At 38.7% G+C, this 16,252-nt stretch overlaps 1 protein-coding gene across 1 annotated transcript; it reads left to right on the plus strand.

Moving 5' to 3' along the window:
- Positions 1-901: 901 nt before the first annotated feature.
- si:ch211-225h24.2 (uncharacterized protein LOC564539 homolog) lies at positions 902-15,874 on the plus strand. Its single transcript, XM_062437029.1, has 4 exons — positions 902-1,214; positions 7,914-7,970; positions 13,332-13,447; positions 14,898-15,874. The coding sequence occupies exons 1-4, from the start codon at positions 1,128-1,130 to the stop codon at positions 15,325-15,327; spliced, it is 690 nt and encodes a 229-aa protein (XP_062293013.1). The 5' UTR covers positions 902-1,127; the 3' UTR covers positions 15,328-15,874.
- The last annotated feature ends 378 nt before the right edge of the window (positions 15,875-16,252 follow it).

Raw genomic sequence — 16,252 nt, forward strand, 5'->3', positions numbered from 1 at the left:
ATTTAGTTTATCTTGACCTTAAAAAAACGACTAATACTTCCACATTTTGATTTATATATCATGTACATTTTAGGGCTTAGATTTCCTCTTAATCTTAATATATAATTGTATATTTGTATATGTTTAGGCACCATAACTAAATATGACTTAATATATATCACACATAAGTTCATTCTGTTACTTTAAACCTCTACTCTGCTACATTTCAGAGGGAATATTGTTCTTTTTACCCAACTACAATTATATATCTATATGTTAAATATGATAGCTATAGTTACATTGCAGGACGAACATGCTCATTTGTATATAAAGTATGTATGTTATAAATTAGTAATGAACCAGTAATACATAATATTATAATAATAGAGGTGCCATTCCACGGCACTTTACAAATGTATATTTTAAGTACTTTACTGATAGTACTTCTAAAAATTATGTAAAATGTTTTACTTGTATTGGATAAAAGATACTTCTTTCACTACCGAATTAGTCTAAATATACAGTTTAATATACATCAAACACAAACAGTTTGATGTATTTGTAAATGTTTGAGTCCCTGGGAGCTGAATAGGTTAAATGTTTCTAAATATCCGTTTCCGTGTTTTTACAGTGTCCTGTTCATTAAGAATGTGAACATTATTTTTCATGCATGAGTGGCTTTATGCTTGCATTGGCCAAAGATGAGACGTATAAACACACACCCCTCCACCACCACCACTTCCCTCTCTGCCATGGCAACTTCAAGGAACAGGGCCAGGGGGACGTGGGAGGAGTTTGAGGTCCAGGTGGTCGAGCCTGCGTAAAGACGCACCAAACATACGCCAAACAGTTACGAAACGAATAGTAAGCGTCATTTTTTTTAAAGAAAGAAAAAAAAGGTCGAACCTTCCAGCTACTGGCACCTCCATGAATGAATAAGCTGTTTCGGAGAAAGGCTCCTGGATTCGCTGCTGCAGAAATCACCAAAACAGCAGAACGCGCTTCGCTGGTGCGTCGCTCCGATCTTTCCACTGAACGGACCAAACTGCTCGGGGGAAACGTGAGACTTGTTTTGGGCAAAAAGTTGACAACTTTTTTAAATTCTTCCAAAAAAACAAAGACGGCTCGTTTGAGCGACAAGTGGAGTTATGTTTAAGAAAAGCAAGAGTAAAGTGCTGGTGGATTATGCGTCAGAGGAAGACGACATGTCCTGGCACTATCATCACTCCTACAAGGTAATGAGACGGATGGAAAGGAAACTCAAACAACGGTATTGAGTGTAAACAATGACAGCAGTGTTTGGTGTTTAAAACTGCCATGATAATGAGTAATTAACGAATAATTCTACTAACATGCATGATTACACCTGTTGAGCTTCACCTGTTACTGATATTTTTCTATAAAAGTGTATTAGAGGAAGGCTAAACAAGAGACACAACAACAAAAACAGAAACCACTGTATGATAGTCTTCACGCTTTTCTTTAAGACTTATATTTACGACTAAGTCAACATAAACCATTAGTTTGAATGGATATGTTCAATACAGTGGGTCAACACATAAATCATTATAATAACTCGAATAAATAATGTATCAATAAAATAATAATGAATTATCAGAAATGAGGCACAACACAACAAACAACACATTACACAAAACATCAGTTCTCTTACTACAACTGCAATTATTCGTCTAATGTTTATGACAATTTGCAACTGAAGTGGCCCAGCTTCCTTAAAAGTGACCAAACATATCTCATACAGTTTACTTCACATGATGAAGCAGAGCGAGGAGGGAGAGGAGGACAAGTGCTGTGCTCACACTCAAGTGTTAGGTCAGATGAGGAGAAGAGTGACAGAAAATGCTGACGGTTCACAGAACACATAATTGTCAAAATTGTGTGGAGTTGAATCACTTTGTATTGTTATAACCTTAAAAGTCAGACATCACTTATTTGTTAAGAGGGAACACATTGTATCTTTGTTGTGTTTTTGCATTTCTTTTCCATGACTCATTTGAATCAATACTCTCTGTCGCTTGAAACAATAGTCTCTCATTAACTCCTGTGTACAAACTCAATCAGGTGGGCAGCAGTATGTGAGGTCTGAAAGCCCCTATACCAGCACTTGCAAGCAGCTGGGCTCTGTCAAGGTGTCGATGGGGGGCGAGGGGCAGAGAGGAGAATCCATGATAAGACACACACGCTAAAGTCAAAAGGCATCCAGCAGTGTTCACATAAATAGAGAACTGACATTTTTATTTCTTTAACTTTTTGCAGAAGTTTTCTTTCCAATGGAGCCTGTTTTTTTTTTTTTAAACCCGGGAAACCACGTTACTGAGAAGATTCAAGTGGAGATTCAGGTGTTGATGCCCCGCTTGTCAGATCCTAAAATTAAAGGAGATGTGATATGGAGAAGTTTCTAACCTCAGTATTTTGGATAGATATCCCTATTCAAAGTCAGTATAAAGGAGAATAACAGTATCTTTATCCTGTTGAGTGTAAAATCAAACAAGAGTCAAGATAATTCGCTATCAGCTTGTTTGACTAAACATATAATCTAAACTCTTGTGCAATAATTCAAGGTTTGTGGAGAGTGAGTTTTGCAGTTTTTTGGTTTTACTTCCCTGAAAGTTTAACAATACCGTTTTTAAGCTTGTTTTGTAAATCAATAAACTGAATTTTCAAATACACATACTAACGTGGCAATTTTTTAATTAACTAGATTTTGTAAAACTACATATTAGCACATCAGATTTATAAAAAATACAAATAAGAGACAGAGAGGTGAAACAAATAGGGTAGTGCTGTTTGATTAGTTCAGAGATGGAAAGAATAAGTGGAATGTTTACTGTAGAGCATTTTGAATGTGTGATACATTTTTTGATTTTATTCACTCCTTGTAGCTTTCCAGCAGTGTACTTCCATACAGCATTGGATGTATAAATGTGTCATGTTGTAGGCAATTGGGAAGATCAACCAACACCATTTCCCAGAATTTTTCATCTGTTGTTGTGATAATGTTGAGATCTGTGACCCTTGGCTGGGTTTATTGCCTCCCAGCTCCCAGCCTGGGAACCGACGCATGTGGCCTTTACCTCTGAAGAGCTGGTCTGAGTTCAGTTTGTGACTCTGTTCCCAGTTGTCCCCCAAAATACTTGTTCTCTAGGAACTGATCTGAGGTCAGAACAGTGAATTCTACTCTAGATTCCTGGGAAAGTCATCAGGGAGGTCTCCCTGAGTCGCCATGGCAATAAAGTCCATCCAGGGGTCAGGGGTTGTATTATAAAATGTCATAAACACAGTGAAGACACAGCAGTGATACAGGATGAAGCCAGGATAAAAGTTATGAAAACACAGTCTGGACATGCAGTCCATTTCCCCTTATTCAAACCGAAGCAGCTACACTGTCTGAACTACCCCAGTTAGTCACTCATGAGATAGTCACAATAAAAGTACAAAAATACCTGTGTTAAGCCTCTTTCTAAACTGTACTGGATCTCGAAGGATAACCAAACATCTTTGGTTGAATTGAAGAAATATTTTCTCAGATAAAGCTACACTAGGTTGCTACCAACTGAATACCACCATACCAATTAATCTGCCAATTTCAATTATTCAATTCAATTATATTCTCAATGAATCAATTAGTCTATAAGATATCAGAAACTATAGTCACACTTTCTCCTATAAATGCGGTAATGGCTTCAGGGTAAGCCTTGTCTTTGTCTTGTGTTTTTTCTGGTTGGACAAAGTGGACAAAATAAAGAAAAACTTTACTGCAATTAACACAATCGCCCCACAATAAAAACTAAGACTATCCTCGTCGTATAACATTATAAATATTCAGAGAGCTGTTGATTCAACAGTATGCTAGAGCATAGTGTTATACTGTAATAGATTCTTAGGTTTCAACCTTTATTTACCCGAACAAGTTTCAGTGACACTCCTGAAAATGAAAGTCACTAACATTCACACCTGGAAGCAGCCATAACAACCACAGTCTGATCTGTTGGCTGTGCAGCTGCACTACAACAGTCAGGGATTCAAAGCATTGCTCAAGGGCACCTCAAGACCTGCTTTTTCACTTTCCCCAAACACATTTATGTTGATGGTCCACCCTTCTTACCACAAGCTGACTCTTGTAGTGACGCTGTAGGTAAATAATCAAGTTGTCTTTTTATTTTACATTTTGTACTCACTGTTATCTCTCTTTCATGGCAGAACAGATGGAATTACATGTTGTGCCTATAAAGTGAGTTGAAACTGTACATCAGCTTTGCCCCAGAGAAAGACATGGGCAGACAGGTGGAGACAGACAAGCAGAAAGGGATAATCCATCCCCAGACACACAGAGGACAAGAGGGAGAGAAAAGGGGGGAGGAGAGAAAATACAGGATTTGAAGTCAATATCTTGCCCGTCCTCCCTCTGCAGCGCTCTAGGGCGACTACAGACCCTGTGCCACAACTTTGCTTTCTCACCACTCACCCACGATTGAAGTTCAACAGGCTGTGAGGGAGGTGTGCGTGCCTGTTTGTCTATGGCTTAAAGGGGTAATGCACCTCAATACTTCAATAGCTCCACTCTAATTCCACTGTTTTTGAAGCAGGATCATGAGAGTACAGATCAGGTCGGAGCAAAAACTTCAGACAGCCTAATGTAAATCATTAGCAGTGACGGGAAAAAGACAGATAAGGCTGAAGTCTTTGTTGAAAGGTAGAGGGTAAAGATTTGTCTCACAAAGTTAAAACCAAATCATCACAGGACTTAATGCCAAAAATAGGGTTTGCATGAAGCCTCTTTACATTTAAAGAGATAGTTCAACATTTTGGTGAATACACTTAGATGCCTCTCTTACATTTGTGTGTTAAATAGTCAAGAGATGGTTAGCTTAGTTTAGCATAAAGGCTGGAAACAGGGAGAAACAGCTGGCTAGACATACACGTAAGATGCTTTTTGAGGATAAAGCTGCTTAAAGAAATGAAAATAGCTAATGGTATAGCTCGTCAGCTATAGAGTCAGTTCTGACTTAATTTTCTTTACTTTGATTTTTTTAAAATCTTGTAACTATGTTATGACATCACAGATCTGGAAATTAGTGTGTGACATTGTCTAAGTACATCTGGTGATTTTTTTGAGCTGGCCTCAGTGATTTCCCTCTGAAAATATTCATCGCCTAAGCCTCAACCAAGTTACCGCTTCTGGCCAAGAAACACATAAACCCCTGTCAAACCAAAACCTCTTGTTTTCACAACAAATGAGATATACAGTGTTATATGAGTGGGTTTTTAGAGATGCTGATAGGTGGATTTTCTCATCTTTCAACAGATACAACATTCACGTCATACTTCTCAAACCATAATTATGAGCAGCTGAATTGGAAAAAGTCAGTCAGACTTTGATTTGATTCAGAAATACACAAGTGTCAACAGACTGTTGGCAACATAGCTGTATATCCATTACCCCTGACAGTTACTTTTAGATTAAATCTAACAAAAACACTGCAGTACACACAGTATATTCAGCTAACTTAAAATGAGTTATACACAGTTTGACTGTATCTGGTTTCATTTGTTTAAAAAATGCTACAAATACAGTATGTAACACTGCAAAAGTTGCTAATTAAGGCTATTGAGATGATGAACAAGGCTACAACAAGGGTAGTGGTGGGATAACCAAATTGGAATAACTGGAGGTTTTCCAATTCTGCTGACACTGTGGTAAATAATGTGCAACAACAGCAAGAATCCAGTGTTTATAAGCCAAACTGGCTATATTTATGTTGAACTAGTCCTTTAAATATAGTATGTGTCACTGGTTACACTGCTGTCTTGACACTGGTCAAGGCAGGACTCAGGAAGGAGAGATCCTGCATTTCAATGGGACCTTCCTGTTTTAATAAAGGATTATTTAAAAAAAAAAAAATTAAAAGTGTAATATTTGGTGTAGATGTAGGCAGAAAAACTTTCTGAGTCACTGTGTTTAGAGTGTTGTTGAAGTGCGAAGGCTTTCTGAAACTTCTGTTGATTCTTTAGTATTGAAATTCACTGTGCGTCTTTATTGCCTAGTAATCTGGCTTTTCTAAAGACAACACAGTGCTAAAATGTACACACACACACACACACACACACACACACACACACACACACACACACACACACACACACACACACACACACACACACACACACACACACGCACACACACACACACAAACACAGAGAGAGAGAGTGAAAAAAAACAGCCCCCTGAGGTGCGAAAGCAGACCTCTTGCTGTCTGTCGTTAGGAGCATTTTCTGAAACACTACTCTCTGTCCCCCCTCGCCTCTGTTCACTCTCTCCCTCTGCCCCAAGTCGTTCATGCTTTTACGCTCTAACAGTAGTCAGCAATCAGTGTGTGTGAGTGTTTGTCAGTGCGCGTCTTTGATCCGCTCAGGTGGCGGAGACCCAGCAGACTTTGCTCAGACATGTCCAACCACCATTTCTCCCTCTCTCCCTCTCTCCCTCTCTCTCTCTGTGTCTAGTGTAGTTGTAAGATGTTAGAAGTTCTTACAGCTTTGATCATTTTACAGGAATTCTGGCTCCACTTCAGTAATCTCTGGCTCAGCTGCATGTCTGATGACTTCTTGCTGCCCTCTTCTCATGATTTATTTTTTTAAAGTCTCTTTCGGCACGTGCAAGTCTACTCTAAATCTTCAAAGGCAAATGTCAAGTCTGTGACCACAGTAAATATCTATATCTAAATGATGTATTTCTGTGGTTAAAAGCACTCTGAACGATCAGGTTATTGTTGTGGCATCACTGTGGACATTAAAGGTTTGTTTAAACAAAGACTCAAGGGTATGGATCTTCAGGATTGGCATGATGAGGTTTAATCCTCTGTGTAATAACATTGTAATTAAGTGGTTAAAGTCTGATTTATTTGAAAAATAATCTAAATTTAGGTGTAGAAGTCATAATCTCAGTTCAAAGTAGAGATATTTACAGGATTTCCAAGAAGGTATGCCGTATATTTGACACAAGATCAAGGTGACAAGCATTAATATTATTATAATAAATGATTATATGTTAGTTTGGCTTCGTTTTGACACTGAGAGAAACACATAATACAATATGATACTATTGGATTAATCCAAGCTTTGTTATATATATTTAAACCAACTTTATTTAAGAAATAAAATAATATTTATTGTATTTGTTGATGACTTGGCAACACATTTTGATATCAGGTTTATTTCTGCTTGTATTATCTTTTAAATGTGTAACTATCTGTATATCTCTTTGATGGGTTATCATGAGAAAAAAAGCACTGGATTTTTATTTGTTTACTCATTTATTATTATTTATCATGATTATTAGATGTACAACACTTACCACACAGTTACAAAGTTCCTCAATGTAAAATAATAAAGATAATAACAAAAGTACTATACAAAGGATATACTGAAAATGGAAGAAAAAAAGCCTGAAGCACAATGGAACCAAAATAGCTCTGCCTTATATACCCAAATGGTGTCATGTGCGTTGTTAAAGCAATAGGTCATGGATTTGTTTTCTCTCTCTTTTGTTAAAATGTGTCCCCTGAGTTCAGTGGCTTCCCCCCTCTTCTTCCTCATTCCTCCATCCATCCCTCCATCTCGCCCTCCAAACACAGAGTGTTTATGTTACAGCTCTACAAAAAGACTGCCCTCTCTCTTCTACAGGAAAGTCTGCACACACTCCAAAAACACACACACACACACACACACACACACACACACACACACACACACACACACACACACACACACACACACACACACACACACACACACACCGCATCCCTTTTGCAAACTGTGGTTGGTGTGTGTGTGTTTTTGTTGGGGAGGGGGTTGTTATTTGTGTTAACTTACCGCTGGTTTATGTGTGTGTCTATGTGTGTGTGTGTGTCTCTTAGGACAAAGACGTAGAAGGAGAGGAAGAGGAGGAGGAAGCCGTCACAGCAGTGTCCAAGGTAAACAACATAACTTTGCATCTATCTGGACACAACACAGACACAGACACACTATCTGCTTCCCAATTTATACTCAATTTACACAGTTTGACCTCTGACATTATCCTGTCAAGATAGACCCTGCACTCGCCCAACCTGTTCTTATCTTCTCACATACTTGGCTGTGCACACACGAGCAGATGTTCAGACTTATTTAATCACACTCATGGTTCTTTTATCCTAAGAGAATCAGCACCCATATCCTGTAATTGACCTCAGCGTCCCCAATTTACACACATAGACACACACGCATGCACATCATTCACCAAAGAGTCCCTGAGAGGAAGAACTCACTGGGGAGTTCCCCTGAGAACTACATACCTTCAAGGACTTTTTTTTCTGTTTGTATTTGCACTGCCAATAAAAACACTGAAGTGATGTAAACCGGCCAGCAGTTGGCATAGCAACATCCCTTCTGCGCGAGATACAATAACAACAACAACAACAACAACAACAACAAGATGGAGGACGCTGTGATCGGAGCTGTGTATTTTGTGTGTGTCATGGGTTTCATAATACCAGGTTGCAAAGGAGACAAAAATATGTATATTTATACTGAAAAAAATGGCGGTTGCTAGTATTGCATTGGCTCATGTGTTTGACCAATCACCGTACGCTTTTGTCACTCAAGGTTCCTCCTGTGCAGAGAGAGTACCGTGTCTACCTTGAAGTAGAAACTATAAAAATCCCTCAAAAATGGTATTTTAACTATGATCATTCCCAGTTCAGTCAACATAGGCAAAATAAAAGGGGGGTATTTCCTCCAACAGTTCTGAAAACCATGAAAAGTTAATCCGGTCCGAAAGCGCCTGCTCTCTCTGGCTGTCTATTTTTGCCAGATGACCACAAGGTGTTATACGGTGCAGCAGAGGTAAAGCAGAGGACTGCTGAGGCTGCAGTGTTTATCTGTAAACATGCCAGCCTTCAGTTATCATTCCCAGCCTTATCCATAACCTTATCACTTGGAAAACTGTCTTGTTTGTTGTTGTGGCACATGCGTGTGTGTGTGTGTGTGTGTTCTTCTTCCCTTTATCCTTATCCTAAAATGCCCTGTTTGGAACTGTGGAGTCATTTTGGTTTGTCGTTCAATGGATTCTTTGATGTTAATGTTAGAATTAGAACTAAGGCAGTTTATGGTAAAAGGGTTGAATGATTATTTTGGTTTATTTCAAATTGGGTTTTATATTTGTAGCTTTGGCCATCATTCTTATCAGTATCATCATTCTTATAACATACAAGAAGTTGTTTGCCGAGATCTGGGATACAATTACATCACCAAAAGTCCAGCAGGGCAAGAAACATGAGCTGTTAGACGATCATGCAGGTTTTAAACAAACCCATTGGCTAACCAGAGGGGGAAAAGAAAGCTAATGGTCAAGTTAAGTGTATTGTTTGGCCTACTAAAACTGTTATATTTCACAGTAATGTTATAGCTTGTGATGGCTTCCTGTTAACATCATTGCATTTGACAGCACTACACACACATTTCCTCACAACAAATTTCAACATTACTAGTTAATAAATATTTATGTTTACAGTGGTGCATTTCAAAGTGAGTCTACTGAGAAACATTTCATAAATGCTTTTTCTGATGTGGGTTTCAGTAAAGTGTATGTGAAGGCAACTTTATCTGCAGCTGTGCGCAGTCCTATGATGTGTATGTGAATGAGATTATGTGCTGTGTCTTTGTTCATGAGAGATATGCATGTATCTCTTGGTCTGTGCTGACAACAAGTCTTTACTCAAGGTGTGGTCGTGTCTGAACTCTTCTGAGAGTGGAAAGCTTGAGTGTAAACCTCGCACACAGTGTATTGTCTTTGTATTCCGGCTGGCTGCCTACTGTATGTATATCTACTGTAGGTGACTTAGTTCACAGGACACATTACATGACCTGTCCTGTTTGTGAGGATAGGGGTGCTGTGCTGGAGAAGGGAAGGAAACGCAGCATTCTTTCGAGGAGCTTGGCTATTTGGAAGGGAACAATCACTGTGGAGGAAAAACAAGGCTGAAAATAGACTGCTCTGACACCGTGGACGGCTACAATTCTTCCACCGCCGGTGGTTTTATGCTCATATTAGGACACACAAAGTAGACATGTACTCCTTACCTTTCCCTGCAATGGGCTTATAGGAGGGTGTATATCTGCCTCTCTCTAATGAAACTTATTAAGCTTAACATTCATGATTCTGCACTAAGAAAATTATGAATTTTATAAGCAAGCCTAAGGGGACAACTTTTTATACATTGCTACTATGTGTGTCTGTTCCATGACAGTGGCCAATCTGGCAAAGTGGTGATCATATTGTAAACTGTGGATTTCTCATTTTTAAGCAAAAATAAACTATTATTAGATATTTGTGATAATCTGTTTTATGGTGTAGTAGTAAATTACAGTAATTGATTTTGTTCATTAGAAGAACAGAAAATCGATTGCTAAATACTTTGGATTATCAGTTTGTATGGGTGCATCCATGATCGGTTTCACTATAATCGTTTGATTTGTAAATGTTATAATAATTAATATAATATATGATATAATATAATTATGAAAAATGCCCATAACAATTCCAAGGTGATGTCTTCAAATGGCTGCTTCTGTCTGACCAACAGTCTAAAATTCAGTTTACTGTAATATATGACGTAGAAAAGTGGCAAATCATCAAAAAACCCTCCACTGAAACAATTAGGTAATAGTGAATGTTCTGTCCATCGATTAACTGAAAAGTTGTTTCCCATCCAATTGTTCAAATAATTGATCAATAAATACCAGTTTCTCAAATATGAGGATGTGTTGCTTTACTCTATTTAAAAAATATATCATTTTAACTTGAATATCTTTCGGAATTAAAAAAAACCCCAATTAATGCAAAAATATAATTTACAGATGAATCAAAACTGAAAATAGTCACATCCCTTAAAAGGTATAGCATATAGCAGCAAGAAAAAAGTGAGATGAAAGAAATCTGTGGATAAACCTGAACTCATGAACCCATGCAGAGCCAAACAATACTTGAAGCTAAGGCTAAGGCTTGATTCCTGTCTCATTATGAAATTATTGTCTAATATGTGCAGTTCATACAATATTTCCAAACTGAAGTGCCTGTTTAATCTCAGTTTTAATCTCTGAGGTATGAATGGAAAACTCTGGTCCAATAAGAGCTCTATTGTTCTGCCAGGCATGGAGCTGTAAGTAAAGCTGTGGTGCTCCCCCACACAGCGAGCTCAGTGAGCTGCTTGGTTTACCTGCTTCTTGGCCAGAGAGATTACTGGGCACTGAGCTGCTTTGGATCTCGAGGGCCGGAGGTTAATGCTGAAGAGAATAGTGAATCCGCAGGCTTCTGTATGGGCACACATGCATTCATGCACATACAAAGCTGGAATTTAGCCACATGCACACACACAGACAATCTCTCAATCTCTTTTGGCATCTCTGGTTTCTTTTCCACAAAACCCAGCAAATCTGATCAACAGTTTACACAGTTGATGGCACACAGGAAACAAGAAGCAGAGAGAGGAGAGAGGCAGAAAGAGGCGAAAGAGGGTAAAAGTGGAGACAGTGTGTTGAAATGACTGATTTTGTAAATATTTCTGATGATAATAAACTCCAAGAAACTGGCAGCGGTCTTGCCCTCAGGCATGTTAGTGATGATGAGAGGCAAAAAGGAGGACATCTGATTCTTCATTTATCAGCACCAGTGCCTGCTGTCTGTAGGCACCAAAGTTAGGCTAAGTGAAGTGTTTACAGTACAAATCCATCACATGTCACATAGTTCTGAGTATGAGAAGAGCTCATGAGTGGGATCATGAGTATTCTCATGTGTGTGTTAGATAAAAGAGAGCTTGTAAAGCCTATATGGCCGTAGGACAAACTGTTCTGTAAAAGTTCATGTTATCTAAACTGACGTTCTGAAGCTTGATCTCAGACTTGGCGACAGATCTTATTGTATGTGTTCCTGTTTGGTTTGAGAAACGAATGCTTTCATGTCTAGCTAGTTGTTTGCTTGTTGTAGACGCTGTTACATCCTCTTGGTCTTGAACACGAAGAACGAAACAGGAGAGATTAATCGTGTGTGTCGGTGTGCTGCACACTGCGCACCTTCTTCATAGTTCAAATATAGAAACAAAAGAAGCACTCTAAAGGGGTTGCAAGGGTCAAACCCATTCATTAGATGACGTTTTTAATATTGAGAATGTTTTGATAACGGTAAAGCAAAGGCAGGCACGGATGCAAGTAGGAGTAAACGTTATGACCTTGACAGTTGACATTGTAAATTCTTCCCAGGCATGGAGAGAAACAGAGCCAAAAGTTTGTTCCATAATCGCTGAGGAAGGCGGTATCTGGGCTATGGGGAAAGCTGCGAGGGCAGGGAGGAATTCTGATGTGATGTGGGAGTCCGGGAGGTTTGAGAGGGAGTGGAGGGTCTTCCACTGGAATGTGGCGTACATTACTGCCAAGCCTGTGCCACTCACGCTCTTTCTTCCTCTCTATATCTGTAACACTGACCTGGAATTTATAACATTTTGGATCAGCAGCAGTAAGAAATGTGTCCTGTCTAGTTGGTTCAGTGTTATAACCTTAACAGAAATTCCTGCTTTTTTTTTTTTTTTTTTTTTTTTTTTTTACAGAGAGATAACTATGCTCCATGCTTAATATGAAGCTACCACCTGCAGCTTGTTAGCTTAGCTTTGCACAAAGACACAGTTTTGAAAAGGGTAAAACAGCTAGACTAGGCCTGTCGGTAACAACATCTGCCCAAAAACTTCACTGCCAAACTTCGGTCAAGTAATTTTGTTATTATTGGACAGAGCCAGGCTAGCTGTTTCCCCCTGCTGCCAGTCTTTACGATAAGCTAAGTTAACTGGATGATGGCAAGCTAAATATCCTACAGTATCACACAAACATGAGAGTGTTATTTTTATGAGACTGTTATATAATATATATATATACAATATTACCATCTAACACTAGGCAAGAAAGTGTATTCCCAAAATATCAAACTCCTGAAAAGATGATTGGTGTTGCAGAAAAAAATCTTTTTGATTCCTTTTTAAACGGTCTTCTATGGATGGATGATAGATGAATATTCGGTTTGGGAGTTCAGACACAGTGAAGCCCATAACAGAATTTCAAAAATGCACGTTCATCAATCTAAACAGACAACTGTTTTTCTAAATTCCCATGAAGTTGACTTTGTGAAATCACTCTCTTCAGGGAGCATAAATCACTGACAAATAGGCATCGCAGATAACAAGCTAACACGCAACAGATGATGTTATTCATTTCACCAGCGTAGTTCAAAATCCAATGCTCTTGTCTGCCAGGAGGCCAAGGTGAAGAAGATCATGTCCAAGAAGGAGAGGAGGGAGAAGAAGATGTTTTCCTCCAAAGATGATGAGCACTTCTTGTTGACCGGAGTCAACCTGGCTGACCGCAGAGGGTGAGGTTACACACACGATAACTCGCCAAAGATGATTGGTTTCCAGCAGCACCACAACCTAAATTTATCATTAAGATCTCCTACCATTTAATCAGAGATGGAAAGTAACTATTGGCTCAAGTACTAACCCTAACCCTAACCCTAACCCTAACCCTAACCCTAACCCTTTACGTCACTACATTGAGTTGTTGGTTATATTATATACAGTGTATTACTGTGTTTTTAAATGCTGATCATTATGAAGATGATATTATGAAATGCTAAACTACTCTCAAGTATATAGTAACACATTGTAGTGGCAAAGCTCCACCAAAATAACCTTAAAATGTATCTTAAAAGTATCAATAACACCCTTCATAATGAGTACTTTTTAGCATATTTACAGGAATAGTCCAACAATTTGGGAAATATGAATATTGGTTTTCATACCAAAAGATAGATGAGAAGATCAACAACATTCTTGGATATAAAAGTTGTTTGATCTTCTCATCTAACTTTAGGCAAAAAACTTAATATATGTATTCCACATGAACTAACTATTAATAACTATTTAACCCGCTAATCAGTATTTTTACTAGACAAACATTTTTAAGCAAGTCTTTAATCAGTCAAATGCAGTATTTTCACACTGTAGCCTACTATGACTATGTTTACTTAAATAAAAGATCTAAATACACATCTCTGTGCTTGCGTTTGGCAGCCAATTGATATAAATGTAGATATTGGGCTAAGTGTTCAACATTAGTCACCATTTAGGTGATGTCCTCTATTGTTGAGGCCAGATGTATCTTAGATAGTAGTACTAATACAGCTAATCCACTTAATGTAAGTCTCTAATAGAAGAATAGTAATCTATTGGAAGATTCTCAGTTTGCAATCTTGGCCTGAAAGTAGTTAAAGTGAAAGTTTTGGACTACTTTTGTAGTATGTAAGTATGTGCTGAAGTATAAAAGTGACACCACCAGCCTACAAATCAGTGGAAACATAACCTGCACAGACTATTCCTTGTTCACATCATGTTAACAGAGATATACTCAGTGGCCATTACTGAGTACAGTATGTAAGTGCGGGCTGCAAATATTTACAAACTTGACAAGAAATAATGGAGTCACGTCCAGCGACTTGTATTTGTTTATATGTAAGACAGAGGTTTTTCAGCAGTTATTGACTTTCAACCCCCTTGAGGAAGAAGAACGTGTATGAAGAGGAAAACCTAAATTAATCACCTCTCTGTCACAAACCGGGAATTCCTATGGCTCACTGTATGGGGAAAGTTCCCCTCTGCAGTGTTAAGATGTCTGATAAACACTCATTCTCCACCCAGCGATTGCCCTATTTATAGTTAAGATGTGAGTGGTCAAGTTAGACCCCAGTAAATTGTGTGTGACATCTCGAGCAACAGTGGCTTTAAAGTTTGTACCTCTCATCTTGTTTTTGTGTTTCTCTAAAGGTCTCACAAGAAAATCAAGGATGATGAGAAGGAGAAAGAAAAGAAGGACAAGCCAGATAAGGGCCTCTGTTTTTGGGAAAGCGTAACCATGACAATGAGGCAAATCTCACCCACTAAAAAACTGGAGAAGATGGAGGGTTGGGAGCCGCCTCACCTCAACAACTTAAACGAGGCTGTGACTGACGAAGCTCCGGAGGACAAGACCCAGAAAGGGGACTCACCCGTGTCATTCCCTGAATCCTTAGGCCTCCCGTTGGAATTGGCCTCCTGGGCAGGCCGGGGTCAGGAAGAGGACTCCTCCCGCTATGCTAACCTGTCGGATTCCACAGCTGCTGTCAGGTGGACAGCCCGTGCCAAAGTCAAGCTGGCTGGTATCAGTAGGATGAGCAGAGCGATTGTGTCAGAGAGCGCATGGGAGGGGTTTAAATAGTAGTGATTTTTTACCTTTGATGCACCTCCCTACTCACCTGTATACCACCAATAAAGAGGATGAAGACCTGAACCAAATATCTGCTTGTCTCTGTAGTCTAGTTCTGGACAAAACCAGTTAATGTCAACTGGTATGGAGATGCTATAGTGTAGCCCTGAATGTAACACAAGAAATTTGTCCATATCATTTTAGAGTTGAAGTCCTTGAAGACTATATATGTGATTTCTGCCAGATTGATAAACCAGGGTTGCCAGTTCACTGACATAAATGTAAATTACAATAAAATGGAAGCCTTACACTACTGTGATATCCACTGGTCTGGCATTTAGATGTTTTATATTGCCAGGAAATGTTTGAAATGTATTGTGGCTGTTAATGTATGCAAACCTGCTACTGAAGACTTTATCCTGCAAAAATGGGTTTCATTTCATTTACATCTATGCAGTTAGTAACAGCATCAGAGCAAAGAAAGTGAGTCTGAATCCTTAACTTAAACATCTATAATGGGCTTGAAACTATATATTACAGGCGTGTGTGTGTGTGTGTGTGTGTGTGTATGTGTGTGTGTGTGTGTGAGTGAGGAGAGGAGGTGAGGACATGTGTGCACACAGTTGTGATAGTGAATCTCTGTTAGCATTGCAAAGGAGATTTGAAAAGGTGTCTGAAGTACTGCTGTTGTATTGTGAGTATCTGTGGGTCATAAAGATCATTAACACTTGTGTGTTTACAAAAAATTAAGGCGACCCCCACAGCATCATTGATTGGTGCCTATTTTAATCTTATGATGAATGATATTTATAATTTTGCTGATGAAAAGATGAAACTCTACCTATACCGAAACTGTTTTTCAAAAGAGCGGTGAGACCACCATCCATGAAGTGCCTTGTATCAATAAAATGACATTATGCATTTCCTGTAAATTTGA

This window comes from Scomber scombrus, chromosome 17 (assembly GCF_963691925.1).
Source record: "Scomber scombrus chromosome 17, fScoSco1.1, whole genome shotgun sequence".
Classification (NCBI taxonomy): Eukaryota; Metazoa; Chordata; class Actinopteri; order Scombriformes; family Scombridae; genus Scomber; species Scomber scombrus.

Coding starts and splice junctions, on each gene's coding strand:
- si:ch211-225h24.2 (XM_062437029.1), top strand. CDS start 1,128: ATGTTTAAGAAAAGCAAGAGTAAAGTGCTGGTGGATTATGCGTCAGAG. Junction 1,215..7,913: donor ACTATCATCACTCCTACAAG/GTAATGAGACGG, acceptor TGTGTCTCTTAG/GACAAAGACGTAGAAGGAGA. Junction 7,971..13,331: donor CCGTCACAGCAGTGTCCAAG/GTAAACAACATA, acceptor CTTGTCTGCCAG/GAGGCCAAGGTGAAGAAGAT.